The sequence below is a fragment of the Herpailurus yagouaroundi genome, unplaced genomic scaffold (assembly GCF_014898765.1).
Source record: "Herpailurus yagouaroundi ecotype Mexico unplaced genomic scaffold, PumYag 199, whole genome shotgun sequence".
Lineage (NCBI taxonomy): Eukaryota > Metazoa > Chordata > Mammalia > Carnivora > Felidae > Herpailurus > Herpailurus yagouaroundi.
This window is the reverse complement of record NW_024412430.1, coordinates 6068285-6094332: the sequence shown is the minus strand read 5'-3', so window position 1 is coordinate 6094332 and position 26048 is coordinate 6068285. Positions and strand designations below refer to the sequence as shown.

The following is a 26048-nucleotide window of genomic DNA, read 5'->3' as shown; positions in this document are numbered from 1 at the left end:
TTTATATCGGTTATATGATAAAGGGGTAACATTTTGGATCTACTATGTCAAATAAGATATGTCATTAAAACGGTTTCCACCTTTTGAAAATGTGGCCGCTAGAAAATTTAAAATGACACATGTGGCTCACATCGTATTTCTCTTGGGTAGCACTCATTGAGAGGGACCCAGGAAATGGTCATTTCTTCTCTTGCCTTGCTGGCTCCAAACATTTCCTGTCCTGAAAGAAATCATGTATATGGGTTCTAAAGTGCAATTTAACGTAAGATATGATCAGTCACAGAGCTCTTAACCCTCCGGAATTTATCCCCGTGGCCCAATAAGCGAATGAGGTTTCTATAGACCCTTAGCTGTGGGCAGATCTAAGTCTCATGAGAGAGATTTTTAGACACAGTCGCCATATTCCTAATTAAACAAACCATGCTTTCTTGACTCAGTATTTTTGTCCCTTTGAGTTTCATTACACTTATTTTTTTGTTTCCTGAAGAGGATGAGATTACAAGCAAAATGACTCTCTCCTGTACTGTGGCAGAAAGTATAAATTGGTAAAGCCTTCTTGGACAGCGATCGGACAGTAGCTAGCAGAATTAAAAATATACATAGCCTTATATCCCAGCATCACTTCTAGGAAGCCATACTTCAGAAAGCTGGTGTTCAAGGAGATTTACAGCAATATTGTTTGTGGTAAAGGAACAGCCTAAGTGTCCCTCGATAGGGGAAGAGGAGAGTTATTAAATAAATATTGGAATGCCCACAAAATTGAATACTTACAAATGTTTACATGGATTGAGCTATGTGTACTACTGAGGAATGAGTACCATTATATATTGCTAAGTTAAAAAAATCGAGTTACAGACTGTTATATGTGGTGTGATTTTACGTATATATGCATAGATGTCTGTGAGTGCATTCCTGCACCTGAGGGAGGTGAGGACTGATACCCACTTGCTGGGAATGGATTCCCCCAGACAAACTGGAAGATGGGGCAGGGAGGGGTTAGTCAGGGGACGAAACGGGACGAATGCTTTTGTTCAGCACACTTCTGCATTTGTGAAGTTTTGGCAACGAAAATATACCCACGAATTCTGATGTAATTTTTATCACCACGAAGACCCGGACAAAATGCAAGCAGAAGATGTGCTGTGGGAACAATGGATTGCCTCTAGGTTTTATGGTGTTACTCTTCTGCTAATTTGCACAAGAGTATACTTGGCAGATATGAAATACTAATCCCGGCAGGCACCACCCACACGGGCTTCTCTCAAGAAGCAAAGGGTATGTTAAACTAATCTCCAAAAACTCGTGCCAAGACACATTGGAGTCCAACTGACTCAGGAGGTACCTCGGGGATAGTGAAGTCCCCCCTGAAAAGTCACATGCAGCAGTCTGAGGATTTGAAAGGAAAGGCTCTATTTTAATTGTGCCTAATTATCTGGGACGCAGCAGCAAGCGTCCTGATTTCAAGACGCCAAACGTGCTTTGACTGTTTTGAAAAAGCTTACTTCAGGGCCAGAATGGTTCTCTAGTCAGTTTGGCCAAAAGTGATTCGTCTTGGTGAGAAGAAGAATCTGTAGTAGCGGACTGCAGATTCTTCAAAAACACCTGACTTGCTTTTCTTGTGTTGGGGAAGGTGCAAGAACAGACTTGAGAAACAACGAGAAGAAGCTGGCCCTGGACATGGCCACCAACGCGGCCTGTGCGTCTCTCCTGAAAAAGAAACAGGGAACAGGTATTTGCCTTCGATCCTTCTTTCTCCTCTGACGCCATCATGACTAAGATTTACCATCTTAGAATTGGGGAAACGTTTTCTTGGTAAACTCTTCATGTGGTTCTGAAGTCAGATTTTATATCCTGGGTCTCATTTGGAACGTGCAACATTGAAGAATGCCTTCATGCAAGCAAATCGAAGAGACTTTGGCCTTTTAGTATTTTTTGTGTGTTTCCTTTGTTCCTTGCAATCAGGTCGTAATCACTTGCTTTCCAGTAGAGCCCTTATCAGAGAACCATGGTTCCGGATATGGTTTTACAAGTGGTTGTCTCTAAATATTTATTTTTCAATTAAGCACTGAAGAGCTCCATGATTATATTTTATCTCTGTTTTAAACGAGAGTATCAGTAAACTACGATCAGAATTATTCTGGTCTTGATAACCAATTTGATGTTTGTTTACAGACTGTGGGGTGGTTTTTAAAGGTAAAGTTTAGGTATACATTCTTCGAGATAAAAATATCTATTGGCGTGGGAGATGGGGTTGGAAAAAAAAAAAAAGAAAGGTCCTTGTGGTTATTTTGAAAAGGTGTTAAAGAAAAGGTGTGAAACACGCTTGCATTGTTCATGATTACTATTCAGAGACTGGCTGTTTATTGGACTTCTCTGTACATAATGTACCGAATGCTTCCCCCTGAAAGAAATGCTGGGGGGCGGTGTGCCTTACCCCTCCTTCTCATTTTCCTCTCCTGTCTCTCCCCTTCGTCCACCATCAGCCTCCCGGCCCCTGAGGAACCCCGAGGGAGAAAAAAGAAAAATACAAGATGTTTTGGCTGGAGGGGACATTCAATCTTTTTTTTCCCCCCCTCACTTCTCAAGCCTTCCTCTACCTTTATCTCGTGTTTGGCACTTTCATACCACTTTGGAGTATAAGCCAATGATCGATAGATACATCTTGTCCATCGTTTTCTAGAATGGAACTAGTATAATGGAGAACTCGCTTTTCATGTCTTTAGTGAGCATTGGTACTCATCATTCCAACCCTTTTTAGTATTGCTTTTTAGAGTCTAAAGTTTAGCCTGGTCCATGTTGGTGGAGAGTCACCAAAACAACTTCTGAGACATTTCTAGTGTAGAGGCTGAGTACATTTTTGTTTCTACTTTAATCTGAGGACGTTGTCACCCTCCGAGCTTGTGGAGTGAGGTACTGATTTGTTTTCCTATATGAATCACATTCCCATTCGTTTTGGAACCCTTGGAAAGCTTCTCTCTTCCTTAAGTCCCCTTTGTTTTATGAGAAGAGGTGGTGTTACCTTGTCCCATATCCCTGTTCCCGCTGAAGCAACAAAATACAGTCAGATCTCTGGTTTCCTGCTTTAGTTAATCAAAAATAGCAAACAGTCCTCCTTTCTTCATGACTTGCCAAGGGAGCTTCCCAGAATGATCCTCCTTGCCCATCACCAAATTCCCGTCATAGCCCTCCTCATGAGTCTGCTGTTCCTTTTGTTCTTTACTCCAGATATGTCTTTGTTTCAGTTTCTTACTTCTTTTAACTTCAGTTCAGATGTAGTGTAAACCACTAAGCGGCTTGGGTTTCTTAATTATCTCAGCCGTGAATGCTCACTGGCAGAGCTGGTGTTTCTTTAAAGTAATTACTCATGCGTAGATGGATCGAGGGTCTGCTAAGTGAGCGGGAAAGTATGTACCAGCTGCGTGGTGCTCCCCAGCTACATTTTGATTGAGAAGTGTATATGCAGCCATGTAGGAGAGATGCTTTTACTTGGCACAGACCTCTTCCTTCCTGCTGCCTTGGTTGGGTCAGGAAGTAGGACTATGGCCCAACTTCCTTTTTCTGCCACTGACTTCCTGTTGTTCTATGGGTACCTTCAGAATGTCCTGAGCAAGGAGTAAGGTTTCTTAGGAGCTGAAGGTTATCAGAGCCCCATGTGTACACTATGAGCTTGATCATGATAGGCAAGGAGAATGCCACACTTACTCAGACCCCAGAGAGCTGTACCCAGAAGCCTCCATCTGGGCACCCAGAGCTGGGAAGGCACATCTGCTCTTTTTCCCTCACCCTTCTGCAGTCTTTGTAGAACAGGGCTGGGAGGTAGGTCTCCTCTGCTCTGTTCACACTAAGTGTCTTTGGTCTACTTTCCTAAATGTGTAATGATTAGATAATGGACTCATCAATGAGGTAATCTTAGGGCTTGACACAGAGGCAAGAAATGAATTTTCATATTTCAGTTTTCACGTTACCTTTTTCTTTTCTTTTTTCTCGCTTCATTACCTCAATCGTCCAGTGAAAAGTCTGAATTTGTATTGTGATCTTAGTTGGAGTAAGAGTTGAATATTGGGCCATATAGCTAATTGCCAGCACAAACTCTACACTGGGAAAAGTATATTCTGATGTTGTTTTCCAGTTTTAAAAGCACATCTTGGAATTTTTTTTTTTTTAAGAGAGAGAGTGCACTAGCAGGGGAGAGGGGCAGAGGGAGAGAGAGCGAGAGAGACAGAAACTCTCAGGCAGCCTCCACACTCAGCATGAAGCTGACATGGGGCTCGATCCCACAACCCTGGTATCATGACCTGAGCCGAAATCAAGAGTCAGATGCTCAATTGCCTGGGTGCCACCCAGGCACCCCTTATCTTGGATTTTTTTTTTAATTTTTTTTTTTCAACGTTTATTTATTTTTGGGACAGAGAGAGACAGAGCATGAACGGGGGAGGGGCAGAGAGAGAGGGAGACACAGAATCGGAAACAGGCTCCAGGCTCCGAGCCATCCGCCCAGAGCCCGACGCGGGGCTCGAACTCCCGGACCGCGAGATCGTGACCTGGCTGAAGTTGGACGATTAACCGACTGCGCCACCCAGGCGCCCCATATCTTGGATTTTTTTAATGAGAAAAAACAAGTCACATTTTGTAGTTACCATGAAGGGTAACTTTGGGACATGTGTGTAGGGCCGAGGTTCAGCCCTACCTTGAGGAGTCAACACTTTAAATTCTTTTTCCAGTTTTTACAAATTGGGGTATAATTTATATTAAGTAAAGTATATAAATCCTAAGTTTACATCTTGATTTTTTTTTTAAACCGTGCTTACACCTATTTGCCACAACCCGGATTAAGGTAGAGAACATTTTCCATACCCTGAAAACCCCTCCACGTCCTCCTCTTCTCTCACCATAGCCTAGTTTTGCCTGTGCTTGAACTTGATATAAATGGAACCAAACAGTATGTACTTTCTTGTGTCTAACTTCTTTTCACTTAATGCTGTGCCTGTGAGATTTATCCAGGTTACTGTGTCTGTCTTTCCACCCTTTATGGTTTGTTTGACTGTCTGTCTTAAGTGCTAGTACTTGGTTTGGAATGTGCAAATTCAGGTCAGTGACATTGAGGAGAGATGGAAGTCAGCTAGGGGGAACGGGGAGGCATGGTTAGGAGTTACATTACCATGATGGTCACGGCCCAAGATGGGCTGTGAAGAGACGGAGCTCCTCAGCACTTGGCCATGTGAGAAGATTCCAGAGAAACTGTGCCTGGGAGCAATCCATAAAAGGAAGGAAGGAGAAGGAATTTATTTTCCTGGCTCGTTCCTGTCTCTTGATTTCCATTCAGTAAGAGTTTGCAGCATGGCGAGCCTTCTTCTCTTGCTAACAGGAGAAACGAGGTTGAAATAAAGCGCTGAGGTAACCGTTGGAGGCCCAAGACTACCTCAGTGGGCAACACGTAGGATTGTAGGAGCAAAGCAGAGTAGGAAAGAGCCTTGCTATGGTCTTTTTGTCTGTGGCTTAAGAAGACAAAAAGTTTACAGCCAGTCCTGAAGTTGTACGTGCACGTGGGATAGAACAAAGTATATTCCTCCCAGGTCTCCAGAACTTCTCATAAGGAGGATGGAGATGAATGCAGACAAGCTGGAGATTTCTAGTAGTTTGGAAGCTGGTGTGAAATTATTCAAGGCTGCCTCTGTTCTGTTTATATCCACTTCTTTGAATCCGAATCTTTCCTTCTCGTATACGTTTCTACCTCCCTTGTACCAACTCTCCCTTGTCCCTTTCTTTTTTCTCTATAATTATTTTCCTAAATTTGTAAAGATAATGACTGAGCAAAGCTACATTATCACTAGCAGACCTAAAATTAATAATTCCTTCATATCTTCAAGTATCTTGTCACTGTCCAGATTCACCATTTTTTCCCATACATGTTTGTTTCTGCTTTGTTGACTTACTTATCTGTTTCTTTATTTATAGTTTAAGTCAGGGTCTAAATAAGGTCAGGTTCTGATTGGTAGATACATCCCCTAAATCATTGTTTCCTTTCCTTCTCCTCTCCCCCTCTTCGTTTAGCCTGGCTATTTATTTATTAAAGAAGCAGGGTCAGTTTTCCTGAATTTCTCAGTCTAGGCATTGCATAAATGCATTCTCAGGGTGTTTGACAGGTTCCTCTTTCCTCTGTAATCTTGTCACTTGGTGTTAGATCTAAAGGTTCCTCTGTATTTTTGTCATTTGGTGTTAGATCTAGAGGTTTGATTAGATTCTACATTTTATGTCTGTGAAAGGGTAGATGGAAGAATGCTTCATGAAGAAAGCTGTGTTCTTTCATCAGAGGCACGTATTATCTGTCTGTCACTCATCCTGTGATGTTAGCATTCATTGATGATCGTTGTCTAGATCCATTAGTTCACTAACAGTTGTGAAATGGCCATATTCTAGTTCTGTCACTCCTGTCTCAGTTATCAGCTGGAACATTCTATAAAAAAAATTGCCCTTCATCCATGGTTTGATGACTCCAAGGAATAGTTTGTGTAGTAGAAGAATAAAGGCTTGATTTTTGTCCTTTATTTAGGAGTTTTCAAAATAATGTGCTGGTTCCTTCTCATTCTCCAAAGAGGACTAGTGGCTTCTCTGTGATGTGCGTTGAAATATTTGCTGTGTTTCAATCCATTATATTTAGTATCCCTATTGATAGCTCCTCTTTGGCTAGTGGAGGCCTCTTCGGGTTGGATCGTGAACCTTTGACGCTCTCTTTGACAGCATCCTTGTTTTACGGTATGACAAGAGGTACACTTTCTGCCCCAGACTTGGAATCAGTCATTTCTCCAATGAGCACGGGAAGATAGTATTTAGAGACCATGATAACATACACTTGTTGAGCTCTGACGGTGGTTAGGCTCGTGTTTCAGTTTGCCCCCTGAAATTATACCCCGTGTAACCTGTTGCTTATAGGCATTTAAATAGACAACCGAATAGGTGACCATTTAAAGATGAGATGTCTTCGTTTTGACCCCTGCTCAAGCTTGATGTCACGTATGGTAGGGTTCGGCTCTTTCTGTTTCAAATTTCTGGGTTTTTTTTTTTTTTTATTTCATTCTTTTACCTCTGAGCATACTTTATTTATCCGTGCTTTTTTAAATTTTTTTTTTTTTTTATTTATCCGTGCTTTTAGAGATGAAACCGAAGCTTCTGTGTTTTCATTCTGCTTCTTTTCCTTTTTTTCTCCCCTCATTAGTTACCTTTCTACCCAGTGATCTTGCCTTCAAGTAAGGCTGCAGGCTGTCGACTGACCGAAGCCACATGTGGCACTTGTCATTGGGAGAGGGGGTTGGACGAGTGGAGGGGCGTCCGGTGTGTTCCGTGCTGGTCACGGCACATGTGGCTGGTTGCATTTTGTGCAAGGTAGATTAATGGTACCTGCGGCCTACGGGCTTTACTTTTCTGCATGTCCAAGGAACAAGCAGACAGCTGCGTTTGTCAGCCTCTGGGACAGCAGACACTGAACAGTCAGGCAGGAAAGCAAAAGTTGAAAAAGATCCTCAGGGGTGGTACAGTCCCCGGGCCTGAGGAAAGATTACGATCCCTTGAGGTATCAGGAGCTTTGAAAGTGCAAACCAAATGTGAGCAATCTGTAATTTGCCCGTTTTGCCTTCCCGCCATTCCTTTTAGATGCTGTTCGAACATTAAGCAATGCCGAGGAGTATCTTGATGACGAAGACTCAGATTAATTCCCTTCTGGAGCTTTGAGATCTAAAACTTGTGTTCCTTTTGCCATTCCAAAACCCTCGTCTTTGCCAGAAGAGTGTTGGTAACCGGTTTTTGGTTTTTGGTTTTTTTTTGGTTTGGGTTTTTTTGTTTTTGTTTTTGTTTTTGTTTTTTGAAGTCTATATGAACATGGAAGTCTTGCACTGTGTTTGAGTAGAACATGTAAATGGGTAGGTTCTCACCTTCAGTTTGCCAATAAGTGACTGGATATTTTGCTGTATAAAGTACATTTTTGTTCACCAGAGTAGAACAAGAAGAGATTATTTCTATTTATCAAGCTAAAGGAATTTTAAGAATTTTTTTCTTTAAAAAAAAAAGATCAGTTCTTTTTTGTTTTTTTTGTTTTGTTTTGTTTTTTTAGTTAAAGTTCTTTACCTCAAGGATTAAAATATTTTGAGTGGGTTTTTCAAGGGGAAAAATGCTTGTTATAGTAATGAACCAAAAGACTTAACAGAAAATCGTCAGCTATTCTGACAAAAATAAACATTTGAAGAGACTGGATTCCTTTTGTCTGTTTTTTGTGGTATCACTCTTTGCCGGTAAATAAAGCTTTTTATATTTATATTTAGGTGAAGGCTGATTTTATCTTTTAAGTTGTATTTTATATTTATTAGCACAAAGGAATCACAATAGCCAAATTTCTTTTCAGCTCTGTATATTGGCTTTGATTAGAGTCCATAATCATTGAGAAGATATATTTATAATGAAATACATAATGTTAGTCATCGTTAGACTTTTAGTTTATCTCTGAGGTTACACTTAGTATGAAGAAATTCAGCAACTCATTACAGTCTGCTGAAGGTCTGAAAATGAAAAAAATTGATTTCCTTATCATACAAGACACCATGGTTTTCTGTAATGGAGTAGCCAGGAGCCATGAAATTTTTTTTTACTTTGATAGCATTTGTTTTCCCAGAGCATGGCTCGAGCTCATAAAAACTCAGCTTCTTTTGCTAAAACATCAATTTATATTGCAGGGAGCCCTCTGTACTACTGAAAGACACTTGATTTGAGATTCTAATTTTGTATCAAGGTGGCGATGACATTAAGAATGACATGGCCGTTGGCATTTGCCTAGGTTCCAGGCCCCGGGTCCAGAAGTGTATTTTGCAAGAAGACTTTGATGCTAATTTCAAAAAACACATTGGTGAAGAGAAGGAAATGTTTGAAAAAGGAAGTGGGTTAGCTCAGGAAATGAATAACTGCTACTGTGAGAGTTTTCTATCTGTGACTGTTTGGTTTTTTTCTCTCTGTGGGTGCCTTGAGGAAGAGTATCCTGAGAAGCCTGTTTGAGGTCTTTCTAATACCCCAACCAAATTTCAATAGAAAGAAATCTGTATAAGTAGTGAAAGCACAAAATCTGAAAATTAATGAAAAAGGTATTTTATCCTCAAAATAAGTGTTTACTAAATTTGAGTTAAGCAGTTGTATTTCTTCATAAGCATAAATTTGAAGATATGAAATCCTTGTTGAAATTACATCTGTTCCCCCAGAACCTTTAGGGGTTCATTCTTTAAAATGGGGCTTGTCCGGCGGTGGGGGGGCACCTGGCTGGCTCAGTCGGTGGAGTGTGCAACTCTTGATCTCAGGGTTGTGAGTTCGAGCCCCATGTTGAGTGTAGAGATTGCTTACAAATAAAATCTTTGAAATGAAATGATTAAAATAAAATACAGGGTTCGTGCCTTAATGAAAAGTTTTTGGAAATCTCTCATTTTTTGTTCTTGTATACTTTGGGCCTGGAGTAATTAGGATAGATGCCAGTTAAACACTTTTAATTTTTTAACATGGGCAGAGGTAATACAGATTGCATGAATATAGATAATTTTGGGGGAACTGCTCTGTGCTTGATGTAGGCATACTGTTTATGTATTGAAGGAAAAGAATAGTGAGTAGCTTCACTGTCATTGCTTTTAACATTATTGACCTTATAAAGATTTTAGAAAGTTGGCCAACCAGAGTTTTGTGGGGGTGCGGGTCGGACTTAGGTATATGCGAGGAGTTTCCGGTGAAACAAAGAAGGACAGTGCAGTTAGCTGTAGTTGAGACTTCATAAGAAAACATACTTTTCCTTCTTGTTTATTCAGCCTAGCCGATCTGAGCTTTTTCAGAGACTGTTTAATGCTGAACTCAGCAACAAAACTCAGTTCTAAGAACTTGTCACCACTCTGATGCTGTGCAGAGAAGAGCTTTGATTATGTTCTGGAAATGACTTTGGAGGTTTTGCTGTAACATGAGCTTTTTGACAGTCCCTGTGGCCTGAACTCCTCCCCAGCCTGTTGCACGCGTTAGATAGAGAATGTCTTCCAGCCCTTGGGTCCGTGAAGTGCATCAGCTTTAGGCCCAGTAGCCTCACGCAGAGAACGGTTTTTATCAATTTCCCATTTTAGTTTCCTTTCTGGGACTGGTCTGTGGCAAATTATCTGTTGTTGAGCTGCCATGCATTACATTTGTCAATTTCCGTATTTCTCTGGTGAGCCCTCCCCATTGTCTTATTTTTTTTTCAATAGAGTGTCCGTGTTGTCACCCAAAAGGGAATAAATGTTAAGCAAAGCAGGAGTGATCTTATTTTTTCTTAATCTTAAAAACCCAATTGGAAACAATGCTGAAAATGAAATCTCAGGTAATTTTAGGTAGAAGAAAATAAAATTTGCCCATATGAGCTTTCTTCGTAGGTGTTCTTTATTGTGTGGAATTTCTGATTTACTGCTGTTTCTTCTTATCCTGAACCCTGTACTTCTCATTTTTGTGAATGATGATTTCTTTTCTGATAAGCTACATGGAGCCTAACATTTACATCAGCCCTTCCCTGTTGGCTTTGATTTTGTGCTCGTTCTCCTGAATTTTATGCTGCATATACGTCTGTAACAGTAATACTCAGATAGCCATACATTGTCCAGCCAAACTTCAAAGTGCCTGATTACTGAAAGTTGGGGTTTTGGTGGGAGAAGTATTGCAAAAGATTCTATTCTCCCTATTTGAGCTGAAAACACAACTTTGGTGAAGTTTTCTGAAGTGAAGGAAAAAATCGCAGGCCACAAATTCATGGTTGCTTTCTCCTCATTTCTTAATAACAAGCCTTTACATCTGCCCGTCCCTTAAAATGACATAAGATTAAATAAAACTACCATTTATTAAATGCCTACCCTGCCGGTTTCTGTGCCAGGCAGTTTCGTAGACGTGATGTCATTTGATCTTTGCAGCAACCCCGGGCGGTGAACATTAATGCCCCTGTCTTTACAGAAAAGCTGAGGTTTGAAGAAGCTAAGTAACTAGCTCAAGGTCACACTGCTTGAAGGTGGAAGTGCAGGTCTGGCTGACTCCTGAGCTAATGCACCTGCAGCCTATTGCATCTGGCAGATGATGCCATTCATAGTTGGCCAGAAAAATAATGCAGAAACAGACCAGTCCCTTGATGTTACATCAAGCCCTGGATGTCACATCTAATGAATTCAGCATATCTGCTAATTTACCTAAATGTGTTATTTAAACCAACCCTAAGTGCTTTTTTAAAAAAATGTTTATTTTTGAGGGGTGCCTGGGTGGCTCAGTTGGTTGAGTGTCCGACTTCAGCTCAGGTCATGATTTCACAGTCTGTGAGTTCGAGCCCCACGTCGGGCTCTGTGCTGACAGCTCAGAGCCTGGAGCCTGCTTCGGATTCTGTGTCTCCCTCTCTCTCTGCCCCTCCCCTGCTCATGCTCTGTCTCTGTCTCAAAAATAAATAAAAACATTAAAAATTTTTTTAAAAAATACAAAAAATAAAAAATGTTTACTTTTGAGACGGAGCAAGAGGAGGGGAGGGGCAGAGTGAGAGGGAGACACAGAATCCGAAGTAGGCTCCAGGCTCTGTCTGACATGTCAGCACAGAGCCCGATGCAGGGCTCAAACTCAGGAACCATGAGATCATGACCTAAACCAAAGTCAGATGCTCAACCAACTGACCCACCCAGGCGCCCCAACTATCTTTGACTACTCATATAGTACCTTATACAATTGGAATCATACAGTACTTGTCTTTTTTATGATTGGCTTATTTGTAGAAATGTCTTTTTTTTTCTAGTTTATTTTGAGAGAGAGAGAGAGAGAGCAGGGGAATGGCAGAGAGAGAGGGAGAGAGCTGTCAGCACAGAGCCTGACATGGGGCTCCATCCTACAAACCGTGAGATCAGGACCTGAGCTGAAACCAAGAGTCAGACGCTCAACCAACTGAGCCACCCAGGCGATCCCCACTTTTTTTTTTTTTAATAAAAGATTTTCCCTTTGCTCCCCTCAGAAAACTGTTGGCAATACTTTTTAATTCCCAGTACCCTGAAGAAGTATTTAATGAACAAGTTTCCAAATTTTCCTATCTATGCACACACTATAAAGAAATGCCAAAGAAGGAAAGCCTCAATTAGCAGGTAATCACCTTGCTCTCAGCTTGCACTGCTCACTTCGATGTTTCCCCCAGTCGGTCCGAGAGCTCCTCGCATATTTCCTTGTAACCATAAAGGAAACGTGTGCCTGGGAAGGGTCAGAGGATGTTTTCTTACCCAAGTCTGGGAGCTCGCCCTGGACATGCGGGTCACCTCCCACTTTCCAGGCAGTTCTGCTCTTGCCTTGTGCCAACGGCCATCTGCTTGGGGCTCCCGTGAGGCCCAGCCTTCTCCCTACACTTGTACTATCGCCAACGGGGGGCTGGAGTGATGTCAGGTTCCTGGCGGTGGCTGAAAACGAAAACCGAAGAAATCCGAAGCATGAGTTCGAAAGCCCGAGAGGCAGTAGGAAGGAAAGTGGAAGAGGAGACAAGGAGGAAAGAGGGCGCACAGCAAAGGAGAAGCGATGACCTTTTCTAAGTTGCAGTTCTGATATGAAATCTCAACGCTTCAAGAAGTGGCTAAGAGTACAGACTTCCAGGTGGACTCTCTGGATTCAAGTTCGGCTCTGCCGCTCCTTGCTGAGGGACCTTGGACAGATTACCTAAAACATTCATGTTCATTAGCTGCAACTGGGTTAAGTGAAAGTACCTGTGTCTGAAGTTAGGATTAAACTAGGTGATCGTGTAACGACTGGAGGTAGTGCCTGGCAGAGTGATTGCTTAATAAATGTTGGCTACTCCCATAAACGTGAAGGAAGAAGTTTTCATTAAATAAATGTGTGTGTGTGTGAAGGATGGATCACACGTGTTTTTCAAAGACATGGCCATCGTGGGATTTCCTAAAATACTTTAACAATGAGTACAGGACAGTGATGTTTCCTTCCTGTCGTTTATGTATGCTTTCATCTGGTAGAGCATTTTTCTTTCTTTTTTTTTTTTTTCTTTCAACGTTTATTTATTTTTGGGACAGAGAGAGACAGAGCATGAACGGGGGAGGGGCAGAGAGAGAGGGAGACACAGAATCGGAAACAGGCTCCAGGCTCTGAGCCTGATGCGGGGCTCGAACTCACGGACCGCGAGATCGTGACCTGGCTGAAGTCGGACGCTTAACCGACTGCGCCACCCAGGCGCCCCATAGAGCATTTTTCAATATGAATTTACTTACTGAGAGTTGTAATGAAGAGGTATATAACTCAAAAAGACCTGGATATTATTATTATTATTATTATTATTATTAATTCACAGGTCAAGTGGGAAGAATGTCTGCCACCATTTTGGTTTTACGTGTTTTGATGGGCTCGGGAGACCATGGGTCCAATATTTGGTATGTGATGACTTCCAGTTGGAAGGGTATTTGGTATTACCATCTTGGTGTTACACATCTTCAAAATAGAAACAATCCGTCTTTTCAAACGGATAAACTTTGCAACTTCATATGGTTCCCCTATAAAGTCTAAGCCGTGAGAATTTGATCTCCCAGTGTCAATGACACGAGGGTCTAAGACATTAGAATTAAGTATCATATAATCCTTACTAACTTTGAGCAAGAAGGCTATAGAGGAAGAACTGCATTGGGTATTTCATTTCCCATTCCATAAGGGGACTTCTTGGGGCTACATGAAAATGTCTTCTTATAAATGAGGACGAAGTCTAAGATGCAGAGGTGAGGGCTGTTGGGGCACAGGTTGGTGTTAAGAATTAGCCAAAGTTCACTCTTCAACTGACTAGAAATTGCTTCAGAGAAATCCACAGCTCTGAAGAGCCCTTAGGTAGAGAAGATGCACCACGTGGCCTGCAGCCCTTGCCCTGTCATTTCTGAGCCCTGTGACGTTGGCTGGGCTCTTTGTCCCCTTGAGGCACCAGTAGAGGATCAAGTGACATTGGCTTGTGTGAATTCAAAGTGGCATTGCTGGATCAATTTTTTAGAGGACCTCCATCAAGGACCTTTCCTGAGACCTCAGGTTACAGTATAACCCTTTCAAGCATGTGCAGCAGGACACATGAAGAACCCCCCACCCTTAATCTCAGAACTGGGCTTCAGATAGCGAACCTCAGGGTGGAAGAATACTTGGGGCTCTTCTCCTTTGTACCAGCTGAGTATATGAGTGTGAGATGTGGTACAGTGGGAGGTTTTCATTGTATCTTTACATCGGTGTTCGTCAGTGCTGTGGGTATTGCTCTTCTATGAGTCATCAGCTTTTCATTAGTTGTGGTTTTTTTAAAAGATGTTTTTAAAAATGTTTTTTAATTTATTTTGAGAGAGAGGGAGTGAGCATGTGTGAGCAGGGGCGGGGCAAAGAGAGAGAGGGAGAGAGAGAGAGAGAGAGAGAATCCCAAGCACGCTCCATGCTGTCGGTGCTGAGCCTGACGTGGGGCTCAATCCCACCAACTGTGAGATCATGATCTGAGCTGAAATCAAGGGTTGGACACTTAGCCGGCTGAGCCACCCAGGCATCCCAGCTTTTCATTAGTGTTTAACCTTTGGGTCATCACTTACGGGCACTGTATTAATTTGTGAATGCCTTGCTTCTCTCTCTTAAAATTGGAAATTGTGCCTTATCTCTCCCTTGCTCCATTTTTCAGTATTAGTGACTGTTATGTGAATTCATTAATTACCCCTACTGCTACTACTTGTAATTATTAAGCATTTATTCCCCACTAGGAGATTTCAGCAAGAACACTGTAACTGCTAATGTAAGACTTGTTCTTTTTTTTTTAAGTTTATTTATTTGTGTTGGGGGGGGGAGAGGAAGAGAGAGAGAGAGAGAGAGAGAGAGAGAGAGAGAGAGAATCCCAAGTGCTCTGCGCTGTCAGCCCAAAGCCCAACACAGGGCTCAAACTCACAAACCATGAGATCATGATCTGAGCTGAAACCAAGAGTTGGACACTTAACCGACTGAGCCACCCAGGGACCCCTATAAGACTTGTTCTTAATTTTGTCCTTGAACAGTGCTTCGGTATTATTTATTCAGTCCAATGTCTGGCCCCTCTCCCTCTTTTTAAATAGATGGAGCCTGATGTCCAGAAGTGACTTCCTATTGGAAACACAGCAAGGTCATGACATAACTGATCGCTGATGAGGAATCAAATAGAGGGGATTTGAGATCTTTGCCATGAGTATTTTCTTTCTAGATCGTGTGGCTTTGTGAGAGATTGTTTTCCCACAGTACACATGCTTTACTCTAGTGGATTTTCCGGGTCCTCTGTATTCAGCCATCTCTCTCTTGCCCCTTTTTTTTTTTCTTCAATTACATTTTAACCACACACACAGGAAATGGGAAGGGTCTGATCAAATCAACTCATTTTGTTGCTTACTTTTATCTCCTGATAAAAGGTTAATATGGGGAGAAATTGAAATGCGAGCCAAAATAAAATTTGAAATGATTGAGTTTATTATCCCTGTTTTGTGGCTGGCCTCTATGAGCTGTCCTAGACACAAAGGAGTCGAAATTCTTATGTCCTGATTTTTATGGTGTCTGAGTCATTACAGTAACAAGACGACTTGTGCTGTGGAGTATGTTCAGTCGTAGGCTATCAGTGTTCCTGTGCTTTCTCTCTGTTTCGTCCATCAGCAAGGAATATCGCCGGACATTTAGCAAGTATTTGTTAACATTTGTATGTTGAAAGTGCTTTCTCTTTAATTGAAGAAAAATCACGAAATTTGTTGACTGGTTTTACTTAGTATGAGCCTAGCAGCCTTGTCATTTAGATTCACTGATGAGTCCTAAGAATGAAAACGTGGTAAATAGGTGATGTGTCAGTAAGCCCTTGTGGCTGCGGTGTTTTCCTTTGAACCAAGAGCCCTGTAAACCTGGTAATGACTTCAGAGAATAAGAATAGAAGGCTGGTTTCATTTCTTTTCTCACTGATGTGCCTTGCTTGTTTTAATGGTTTGCATATATTTTTTATTGCAGTGTTAATGATGATTTCGCATATATTCATACCAATAGGAAAAATCTCACTGTGTTCAAATTAGTTGACAGGCCTCCTCTGTTGCATACGTTTGTGGTTTAAGACTGAGACTATAGCAATATACATTTAGTACTACCAAATTTCCTTTTTACTACAAGCCATACAGCAAACTTTATTCTCCGTATGTCATTTTTATTTCTCTTTCAACATAATTTCTTTGCTGTGAGGAAAACCACTGATTCTCATTTTTAAAGACTTCTTCAGTCATATGTTATTTTCTTATTCTCTATTTTTGTAAAATCTGTACTTTTTTCCTCATCTCCATAGCCAATAAGGAGTTCTTAATTGCAATTTCAGAGATTGTCTATTATTTGATCTTTCAAAAATTGGATTACATCATGCTGTTGCTTGAAATACCTTTAAGGTTTTTGTTTGTTTTATTTATTTGTGAGAGAGAAAGTGAGAGAGAGAGAGAGAGAGATGAGTGGAGGAGGGGCAAAGACAGAGGGGGACAAAGGATCTGAAGATGGCTCTGCGCTAACAGCAGTCAGCCCGATGTGGGTCTTGAACTCACGGAGTGTGAGACATGGCCTGAGCTGAAGTCAGTCACTTAACTGACTCAGCCATCTAGGTGCCCCAGGTGTTTTCTTTTTGAAGCCTGTTCAGGCTTGATTTAACATACGGTAGGGGTTGGCTTCTTTTGTTTTTCTTTTTTTAAATATTTATTTTTTGAGAGAGAAAGAGACAGAGCGTGAGTGGGGGAGACGCAGAGAGGGGGGAGACACAGAATTGGAAGCAGGCTCCAGGCTCCGAGCTGTCAGCACAGAGAATGATGCGGGGATTGAACTCACAGATGGTGACATCATGACCTGAGCTAAAGTCAAATGCTCAACCGACTGAGTCACCCAGGAGCCCCAGTTTTGAGGGTTTTTTTTTTTTGAGATAGAGTACCTATGAGCGGGGAGAGGGGCCGAGGGAGAAGGAGAGAGAACCACAAGCAGGTTCCATGCTCAACACTGAGCCCAATGCAGGGCTTGATCCCACAAACCGTGAGATCATGACCTGAGCTGAAATCAAGAGCTGGGGGGTGCCTGGGTGGCTCAGTGGGTTAAGCCTCTGACTTTGGCTTAGGTCACAATCTCACGGTTCACAAGTTCGAGCCCTGCATTGGGCTTTTTGCTGTCAGTGCTGAGCCTGCTTCAGGTCCTCTGTCCCCCTCTCAACCTGCCCCTCCCTCCTTCACTCGCACACAAGCACACACACACTGTCTCTCAAAAATAAATAGACATTAAAGAAAAGAAGACCTAGACGAAAAAAAAAACGAAAAGAAATCAAGGGTCAGACACTTAACCAACTGAGCCATCCAGGCACCCCTACTGTGAAAAGCGAGAAGATTCATTTTCAGAAATACCAAATAAAAGCTGTGCTGTCTGTTTAATAGGTTTACAACCTCTTGGAAATATGTATGAAACCCACCCCCCGCACACACACACACACACACACACACACACACACAATGGACCCCCAAACCCTTAGACATTTCACTTCCTGGTTCTTCTTCCCCTCTCCATTTCACAGGCTTATTTTCACAGGCTTTGCAATGAGTGTGTGCCAAAGAACTGAAGTCTCTGTGTCCCCTCAAGGAATGTACTTTTTGCCTTACGTGGACGTAGACGACTTCTGGGCAAGACTGTAACCTCTGTGGTGCTCAGCCAATAAGGAATCAGGGGAGGGACTTGCACACTAGGAGATAAATTGCTGTAACCACCCCGAGTGTTCTTGTCCAGCAGACACCCGCTCTTGCAAGAACATTGACTAAAGCCTTGCTTCACTGTGCTCCCAGCCCCCGTGTCCCTCCTTCGATTGGGTCAGTGGGCTTACTTCTTACATCTACCTTTAAGGTTTTTTTATTTTTTTTATTTTTTTTAATGTTTATTTATTTTTGAGAGAGAGAGAGAGACAGAGTGCAAGTGGGGGAGGCGCAGAGAGAGAGAGAGAGGGAGACATAGAACCTGAAGCAGGTTCCAGGCCCTGAGCTCTCAGCACAGAGTCCAACGTGGGGCTTGAACTCACGAACCACGAGATCATGACCTGAGCCCAAGTCTTAACTGATCGAGCCATCCAGGCGCCCCTAAGTTTTTAGTTAAAGTTAGAATGGCCTGGGGCACCTGCTGGCTCAGTCAGTTAAGCATCTGACTTTGGCTCAGGTCATGATCTTGCCGTTCGTGAGTTCGAGCCCCACATCTGGCTCTGTATTGACAGCTCAGGGCCTGGGGCCTTCTTCGGATTCTGTGTCTCCCTCTCTCTCTACCCCTCCCCCACTCATGCTCTGTCTCTCTCTCTCAAAAACAAATAAACATTGAAAAAAAATTTTTTTAGAGTCAGAATGACTTATTCTCAAATAGTATTTAATTTCCCTGCATGTATTTTGAAGGAAAGAAAAATTGGTTTTAGTTATAAATATTGCTAAAGCAAATTAATATTTAAATGCCGCTGTTGGACAAGAATTAAAACAATCAACAAATGTACATTTCCTTAGAACTTTGCCTCCAGATCTGCGCTTGATTTTCTTCCCAGTTCCTGCATCCCTTTCATCCATTTTGCAACCCAGTCTTATTAATGCATCCTAACTGCGAAGTCATGTCTCTCAAACCTGTGCTTTCCCCTCCATTTTCACTACGGCTGCCTGGATCCCTAAGGAGGGAGCTCGTGTCCCTGTCTTGGGGGGCTCTATCTGTGCAGAGGTTGCATAGATCTATGCAGAGATAGCATTACAATTAGGAAGAGCCACGGTAGTAGCAAGGAAGATGAACATATGCCCCATATTTGTATGTGAGGCAAAAACAAAAACCAAAAAACAACCCTTAAGTGTTGGTAATAAAATGAAGAGGCGGACCAAGCGTGGTCTCCGTGGCACCCAGCGGGGGTGGGTCCCACTGCCCGCAAAGGCCTTGCTGGGCCTGATGGCCAGCACCCCAGCCAAGGCTCTCCCCAGATTCCTTATCTTTTAACTAGGCACACTTGCTGTCCTTAGGCACTTCCGTCCCATTCCTCCCTGCACACTATTGACGCAATGCATGTAAATGATCATCTGCCTTCCCTTGCCCTTGAAAGTGCGATCCAGCACAATCTCTGCTCTGAAGCTGTTTTCTGTTAAGCTGGAAATGATCTCTTTCTCCTTTCATGTTCTAACATTTGGGGTTTTTTTTTTTTCATTTTATTTATTTTAAAATATCTTTTAAGTTTTTATTTATTTTGAGAGACGCAGAGACAGTGTGTGGGCGGGAGGGGCAGAGAGAGAGAGAGAATCTCAAGCAGGCTCCACGCTCAGTGCAGAGCCCCGCGTGGGGCTCAATCCCACAACGCTGGGATTGTGGCCTGAGCCGAGATCAAGAGTCAGATGCTTACCTGACTGAGCCACCCAGGTGCCCCTTCTCTGTAAAGTTCTACGGCGTTTGACACATGTATAAAGTTTATAGCCACCACCGTAATCAGGGTACAGAGCACCTTTCCCTTCCCCTGTCAATTACTGATCTGTTCCTCCTCCCTCTACTTTTGTCTTTTCCAGAATGTCCTGTAAATGGAGTCATAAAGTGTGTAATCTTTTGAGACCGCCCTCTTTCACTCTGGGTTATGCCCTTGCGATTCACCAGGTTTGGTTGCTAACATTGCATTCTGTGAACATAACACAAATTTGTGGCTGAACGTTTGGGTTGTTTCCAGTTTGGGGCAATTATGAAAAGCTATAAACATTTACGTAGAGGTTTCGTAATTCCTTTTTTAATCAAAAAAAAGGTGTTGTTTTTTTTTTTTTTAACGGAGAGCAAATCAGGTTTCCCTTCATTTCCGTTTTTGCTAGGGGATGTGGTGGCAGGAATGGTGCAGGTGCCCGGATTCTAATCTCCCACCTCTGTGCGGGTGTTTTCTTGCGCCTGTGATTTCCCTGCCTGTCTTTCAGATGCATGTGGTTTTCTTTTTTTTTTGTTTGACCCCCTTCCCTGGGAATTGCTGTAGAAGCCTTCATTCCCTCGGCGACACACCTAAGGCGCTGGTGGGCAGGATCTCTGCTGCAGCCTGGCTGATAACCGAGCTGCAATTCTAAATCCGTGATGTTCTGCAACTGAACGGTGGGCTGAACAAGGGCCACCGCTTGGCAGGCACTGGAAGGGGTACGCCCTCCAGCATGAGGCGCGGCTGGGGGCAGGAGCCACGGAGTGGACCCCGCCCTCTCTGGCCACCTCTGCACAGCCCAGCTAAGCCCATAGGGATCCTGTCAAAGGGGTCCCGCTTCACCAGGCAGCTGTTTGTTTAGCACCTGGAAGACAGTGTCGCCCCACGATCAGTGGGGGCGGATCTGGCCCCGCCGCCCTGCCATCTTGCCTCAGCAGCACTGAGCATCCCTGTCGCTGCGACATTTCCAACGTCCAGCCTCCTGGCTGCCGACTTCCTTCTGGCGGGCCCCCCCCCCCCCCCCCCCCCCCCAGGCCCCCGGACCGAGCGCCATCCACCTCCTAAGTGCTTTTCGAAACTGGTGAATAAATGGTCAGTACGGTTTCAACCGCTTGGTCTTATGGACTGCCATAGGTAAGCAAAATTTGTGACAGGCCTCATGAGAGGCTAAAAAAACCCACAACCTTTGTCTCTACTGTCCACATATCTGACAGCGATGTGTGGAATTTACACATGGAATAACTCCCCCGGTCTCTGGACACCAACTGGGTGAGTCTATGTCAATTCAGTTCTGACACTGTCCACCTGGACTCAGTGCCGAGCCCACAGATTAAAGTCTCGGTCCTTCGAGACTGCCCCCCACCCCCTTCAGATGCCTGTCACAAGCCCAGGTTGTCACCTGTGCTTCTGACTGGCTGGTCATAAATCGGATGTGCCCGTGAACCCCTTCTCAAGACTGGTAAGGTGTTGGAATGGCTCACAGAACTCAGGAGTTAACAGTTTACTAGTTTCACCGCCACATGGAAGACATGCATAGGGCAAGGTATGGGGTAAGGGTGAGTGCACCACCCTCCCAGCACCTTTTGGGTTGGTATTCAACGCAGAAATTCTCCAAACCACTTTGGTTAGGGTTTTTACAAAGGCCTCATTACATAGGCATGATTGATTAACTCACTGGCAGTAGGCGATTAACTCAACCTCCAGTCTCTGGCAGCTCCCTGTAGGTAGGGGGTGGGGCTTAAAGTTCCAACTCTCTAATCACATGGTTGGTTCTTCTGTTGACCAGCCTCCATCCTGAGGCTCTCCAGGAGCCCCGAGCCATTAGTCGTGTCATTAGTACACAAAAAGACGCTTCTCACTTAAGAGATCCCAAGGGTTGGGGCGCCTGGGTGGCTCAGTCATTAAGCATCTGACTTCCCATCCGGTCATGATTTCACAGTTCATGCGTTTGAGCCCCACATCAGGCCCTCTGCTATCAGTGCAGACTGCGTGTCTCAGTCTCTCTCTCTCTCTCTCAAAAATAAACATTAAAATTAAAAAGATTCCAAGGATTTTAGGAACTATGTGCCAGAGGAAGACTATATGTATGTTTCTTATTGTGTACTGTATGTTCTATATGTACCTAAAGATTATATATACAGACTATATATTTTTATACATGATGACTAATTCTAAAATAAACCTATAACATTCATATTTCAGGGGAAGCTAGGATTAGGTGTGTCACAGAATTGTAATCAATATTATTTGGATTCTGAAATCAAATGATTGCTTCCTACAGGCTTGACACATATCAAGGAAATACATGAGTTTGCATAAAGCAGTGTGCTTCTTTTGTGATTTATATAGAATTTATTATTTTTGAAATGCTTGCAAGAGGTCCAAAATGTCAGTTTACATCATTGATGGAGTCATTCCCAACGATTCAGAAATAAAAAGACACTTTAAACACAGATTTCTTAAGAACTTGTCAGTGTAAAAAAAAAAAAAAACCAAAAACAAAAAAGAACTTGTCACCTTAGACATTCTTGGAAATTTCAGATACAGCAAGACATACTCAGAACGGTAAAAACAGTGCAAAATATCTGACTTCCCCTTTTACTAACAAAAGACAGTATGTGTTACAAAGTCTAGTAGAGAGAAAGATCCATTCGCTTTGAGGGAGAACTGAAAGTGAGTCACAGATTAGCTACAAACTTGCTGAGTCACTTCAGGCGAGTCACTTAACCTCTCTGAGCGTCTGTTTCCTCATCTCTGAAACGAGGGCACTTTTGATTAGCACTCAGGATGATTGTGCAGATTTCAAGAGATAACATGCAGAAAATGCTTGTCATAATATTCATGTAGTAAATGTTAAGTCCCTGCCTTCTTCTCTGAACTGTAACCTTTTTGTCTTTAAAACTTGATTTTCAACTTTCTACTATAGGTCAAACCAGAGTATAAAAGAGGATGTAGGACATCATATTTAACTTGTTGATAGGGAGACTGGTGTGCCCAGAAGATGTACCTATTCACATGGGGGGAAAAAAAGTCTAGAGCTGCAAAAATTTTACAAATTATCTGGTCTTAGTCCCACATTTTAATGACTAGGAAGTTTTTTCTCTGTGAAGTTACTTGGCTGGGTATGGGGAGAAAGGTTAGTCACAAACAGTGAACAGAGATGCAGGCTTCCAAATTAAGGAATATAACTTCGTGATTAATAAAGAATAATGGCATTAAATATTTTACCTTGAACTCAAAGATTCCTAGCTGCTGTACAGAATTTTCAATCTGAAGTTCACTTTTTTTTTTAAGATTTAATTTTTTAGAGCAGTTTTAGGTTCACAGCAAAATTCAGAGGAAGGTTCAGAGATTTCTTACATAGTACCCCATCCTCCCTCATCATCAACCACCAGATCTGTACATGATCTCCCACCAGACTGTACCTTTGTTACAGCTGATGAGGCTATATTGATAAATCACAATCACCCAAAGTCCCCAGTTCACACCAGGGTTCACTCGTGGTGGGGTACATTCTCTGGGTTTGGATAAATGTATAATGCCATGTATCCCTCATTATAGGATCATACAGAGTATTTCCTTTGCCTTAAAAACGTTCTTTCCTCTGCCTGTTCATCTCTTCTCCTCATCCCCTACAACCTCTGCCTTTTCCAGAATGTCATATAGTTGGAATCATATACCATGCAGCCTTTTAAGATTGACTTCTTTCACTTAATAATATATGTTCCATTTCCTCGTATCTTTTCTGGGCTTAATAGCTCGTTTCTTTTTAGCAGTGAGTAGTGTTCAATCGTCCGGATGTACCACAGCTTATTTATCTGTTCACCTACTGAAGGACATCTTGGTTACGCAGAGACAGAGTGCAAGCAGGGAAGGGACAGGGGGAGAGAGAGAGAGAGAGAGAGAGAGAGAGAGAGAATCCAAAACAGGCTCTGGGCTCGGAGCTGTCAGCATAGAGCCCGGCGTGGGGCTCCAACTCATGAACTGCGAGATCACGACCTGAGCTGAAGTCGGATGCTCAACCGACTGAGCCACTCAGGCGCCCCAAACTTTGGCCCATTTTAAAATCCAGTTGTTTGAGGGGCGCCTGGGTGGCGCAGTCGGTTAAGCGTCCGACTTCAGCCAGGTCACGATCTCGCGGTCCGTGAGTTCGAGCCCCGCGTCGGGCTCTGGGCGGATGGCTCGGAGCCTGGAGCCTGTTTCCGATTCTGTGTCTCCCTCTCTCTCTGCCCCTCCCCCGTTCATGCTCTGTCTCTCTCTGTCCCAAAAATAAATAAACGTTGAAAAAAAAAATTTAAAAAAAAAAATAAAATAAAATCCAGTTGTTTGTTTTCCTAATGAGTTTTAGGAGTTTTTTGTATATTGTGGGTAGTGTTCATTTATCAGATGTGATTTTTGCAAATATTTTCTCCCAGTCCGTGGTTCTCTTGTTCTCTTTACATTGTCTTTCACAGAGCAGAAGTTTTTTTTAATTTTAATGAAGCTCGGGTTAGGGTTTAGTTCTTTCATGGGTTGGGTCTTTGGTGTTGTATCTAAAAAGGCATCATCATACCCAAGGCCATCTGGGTTTTCTCCTATGTTGTCTTACAGGAATTTTATAGTTTTGCATTTTACATTTAGGTCTATGAGCCCTGTTGAGTTAATTTTGTGAAGGTTGCAAGGTCTGTCCCTGGAGGCCACTTGTAAAATTAATTCTTATGTATGTTCCTAAAACACAGAGAAGATGGTGAAAGCCATAGGTCTCTAATCCATGTGTCAGAAGGTCAGGAGGAAATTTACAAGAGGCTTTGAGCAGCTAATATTGCTAGGAGTCGGTTGCATAAAGGGCCTTATTATTTTTCTAAAAGGCCTAAATGTGATTGCAGCAAACGTGTTTATTTTCCAAAGAAGGAAATATTGCGTTGAATTTCAGAGACTGTGGGCCAATGAGCTTACCAGAAATTATTACCAAGATAGTGAGTGAAGTATAAAATGAAAGTAGAAATGTAGGACATTCTCCTACATCACCACGACATAATCAAGGCACTCAGGAAATGGAACATTGTTATACTACTACTTGCCTGGTTGTTTTACTAATACCTTTGATGGTATTCTTCTTAAATCCAGAATTTCTCTTTCCTTTTACACAAAGAGTCACATATTCGATCTTTGCTTTTTAAAAATTTTTTTTATTGTTCTTACTTAAAATTCTATCTTGACAGTAGCATTTTCTCTTTAATTTTTTTTTTTAATGTTTGTTTTTGAGAGAGAGAGAGACAGACAGAGTGTGAGCTGGGGAGGGACAGAGAGAAGAGGGAGACACAGAATCCCAAGCAGGCTCCAGGCTCTGAGCTGTCAGCACAGAGATCATGTGAGATCATGACCAGAGCCAAAGTTGGACGCTTCACCAATTGAGCCACCCAGGTGCCCAGCATTTTCTCTTTAAATTAAGATCCCCCCCCCCTTTTTATAACATGAAGTTTTATATTTTACATTTCGGTGGGGGGGAAGGGGGAGGCTGTTTCGTTTTTGTTATTAGTGTTTAAAAATTTATCTTGGTAATTATTCTCTATGTGTACATGAGAGCTTGATCGCACATTTTTTATTGTCAAATAGTATTTCAGTGTATGACCGCACCATAACCTGTTTGTCCAGATTGCAATTGTTGGATATGTAAAATTACTTCCGATCTTTTATGACTACAAACAGTGCAGTAGTGAGACGTTCAGCGTGTGCCATTTTACTCATGTCTGTCTCTAGGATGAATTCACAGAACTGCTGAATATGTACGTGTATTCCCATAAATGTCGAATTACCCTGATAGTTTGCTGTACATCAGCAATGTATGAGAATGCTTCTTTACCCAAAGCCTAATCAACAAAGGATTTAGCAAACATTTTGTGATTTTAGAGCATTAAATGGATTCGCTTTCTGGCTCGTGGAGATTTTTCTTTCAAGCTCATAGGAGTGCCTGAATTCCTCTATTTAGTTGTATCACCCTTAAATCATTCTTCATGGCACTGCCCATAATTGTATTACTACCTTGCTTAAAATCTTTCAGTGTCGGGGCGCCTGGGTGGCGCAGTCGGTTAAGCGTCCGACTTCAGCCAGGTCACGATCTCGCGGTCCGTGAGTTCGAGCCCCGCGTCAGGCTCTGGGCTGATGGCTCGGAGCCTGGAGCCTGTTTCCGATTCTGTGTCTCCCTCTCTCTCTGCCCCTCCCCCGTTCATGCTCTGTCTCTCTCTGTCCCAAAAATAAATAAACGTTGGAAAAAAAATTTTTTTTTAAATAAAAAAAAAATAAAATAAAATCTTTCAGTGTCTTCTCCATAGGGTAAGATGAGGACTTCTCTGCATGGCTAAGTCTTGTTTTCGCTTGTCTCTTTAACCTCATCTCTTACTACCCCTCAGGGACCACCCACTCCATCCCAACTCTGTTTCAACCTTGCTCAACCACTAATAAATAGTTCTTCCCTAAAGCCTGATGTCTGTCTCACCAAAGCCTTCACAAAAGTTCCTCTTCTTGCTCCGAATACTTTGACCCTTTTGAGTCGTATTTCTTCCCTCATCCTGATCTGAGTTAGCGACTCCTTCTGTGCACCGTCTAGCTC

General features: G+C 42.6%; 1 protein-coding gene across 1 annotated transcript in view; it reads left to right on the top strand.

Moving 5' to 3' along the window:
* OSTF1 (osteoclast stimulating factor 1) overlaps positions 1–8244 on the top strand; it is a 57723-nt gene extending 49479 nt beyond the window's left edge. Inside the window, exons 9-10 of the mRNA XM_040449327.1 lie at positions 1631–1729; positions 7648–8244. Coding sequence (XP_040305261.1) covers positions 1631–1729; positions 7648–7706 — 158 coding nt within the window. The 3' untranslated portion in view covers positions 7707–8244. The remainder of the gene's footprint in view (positions 1–1630; positions 1730–7647) is intronic.
* Positions 8245–26048: the final 17804 nt, after the last annotated feature.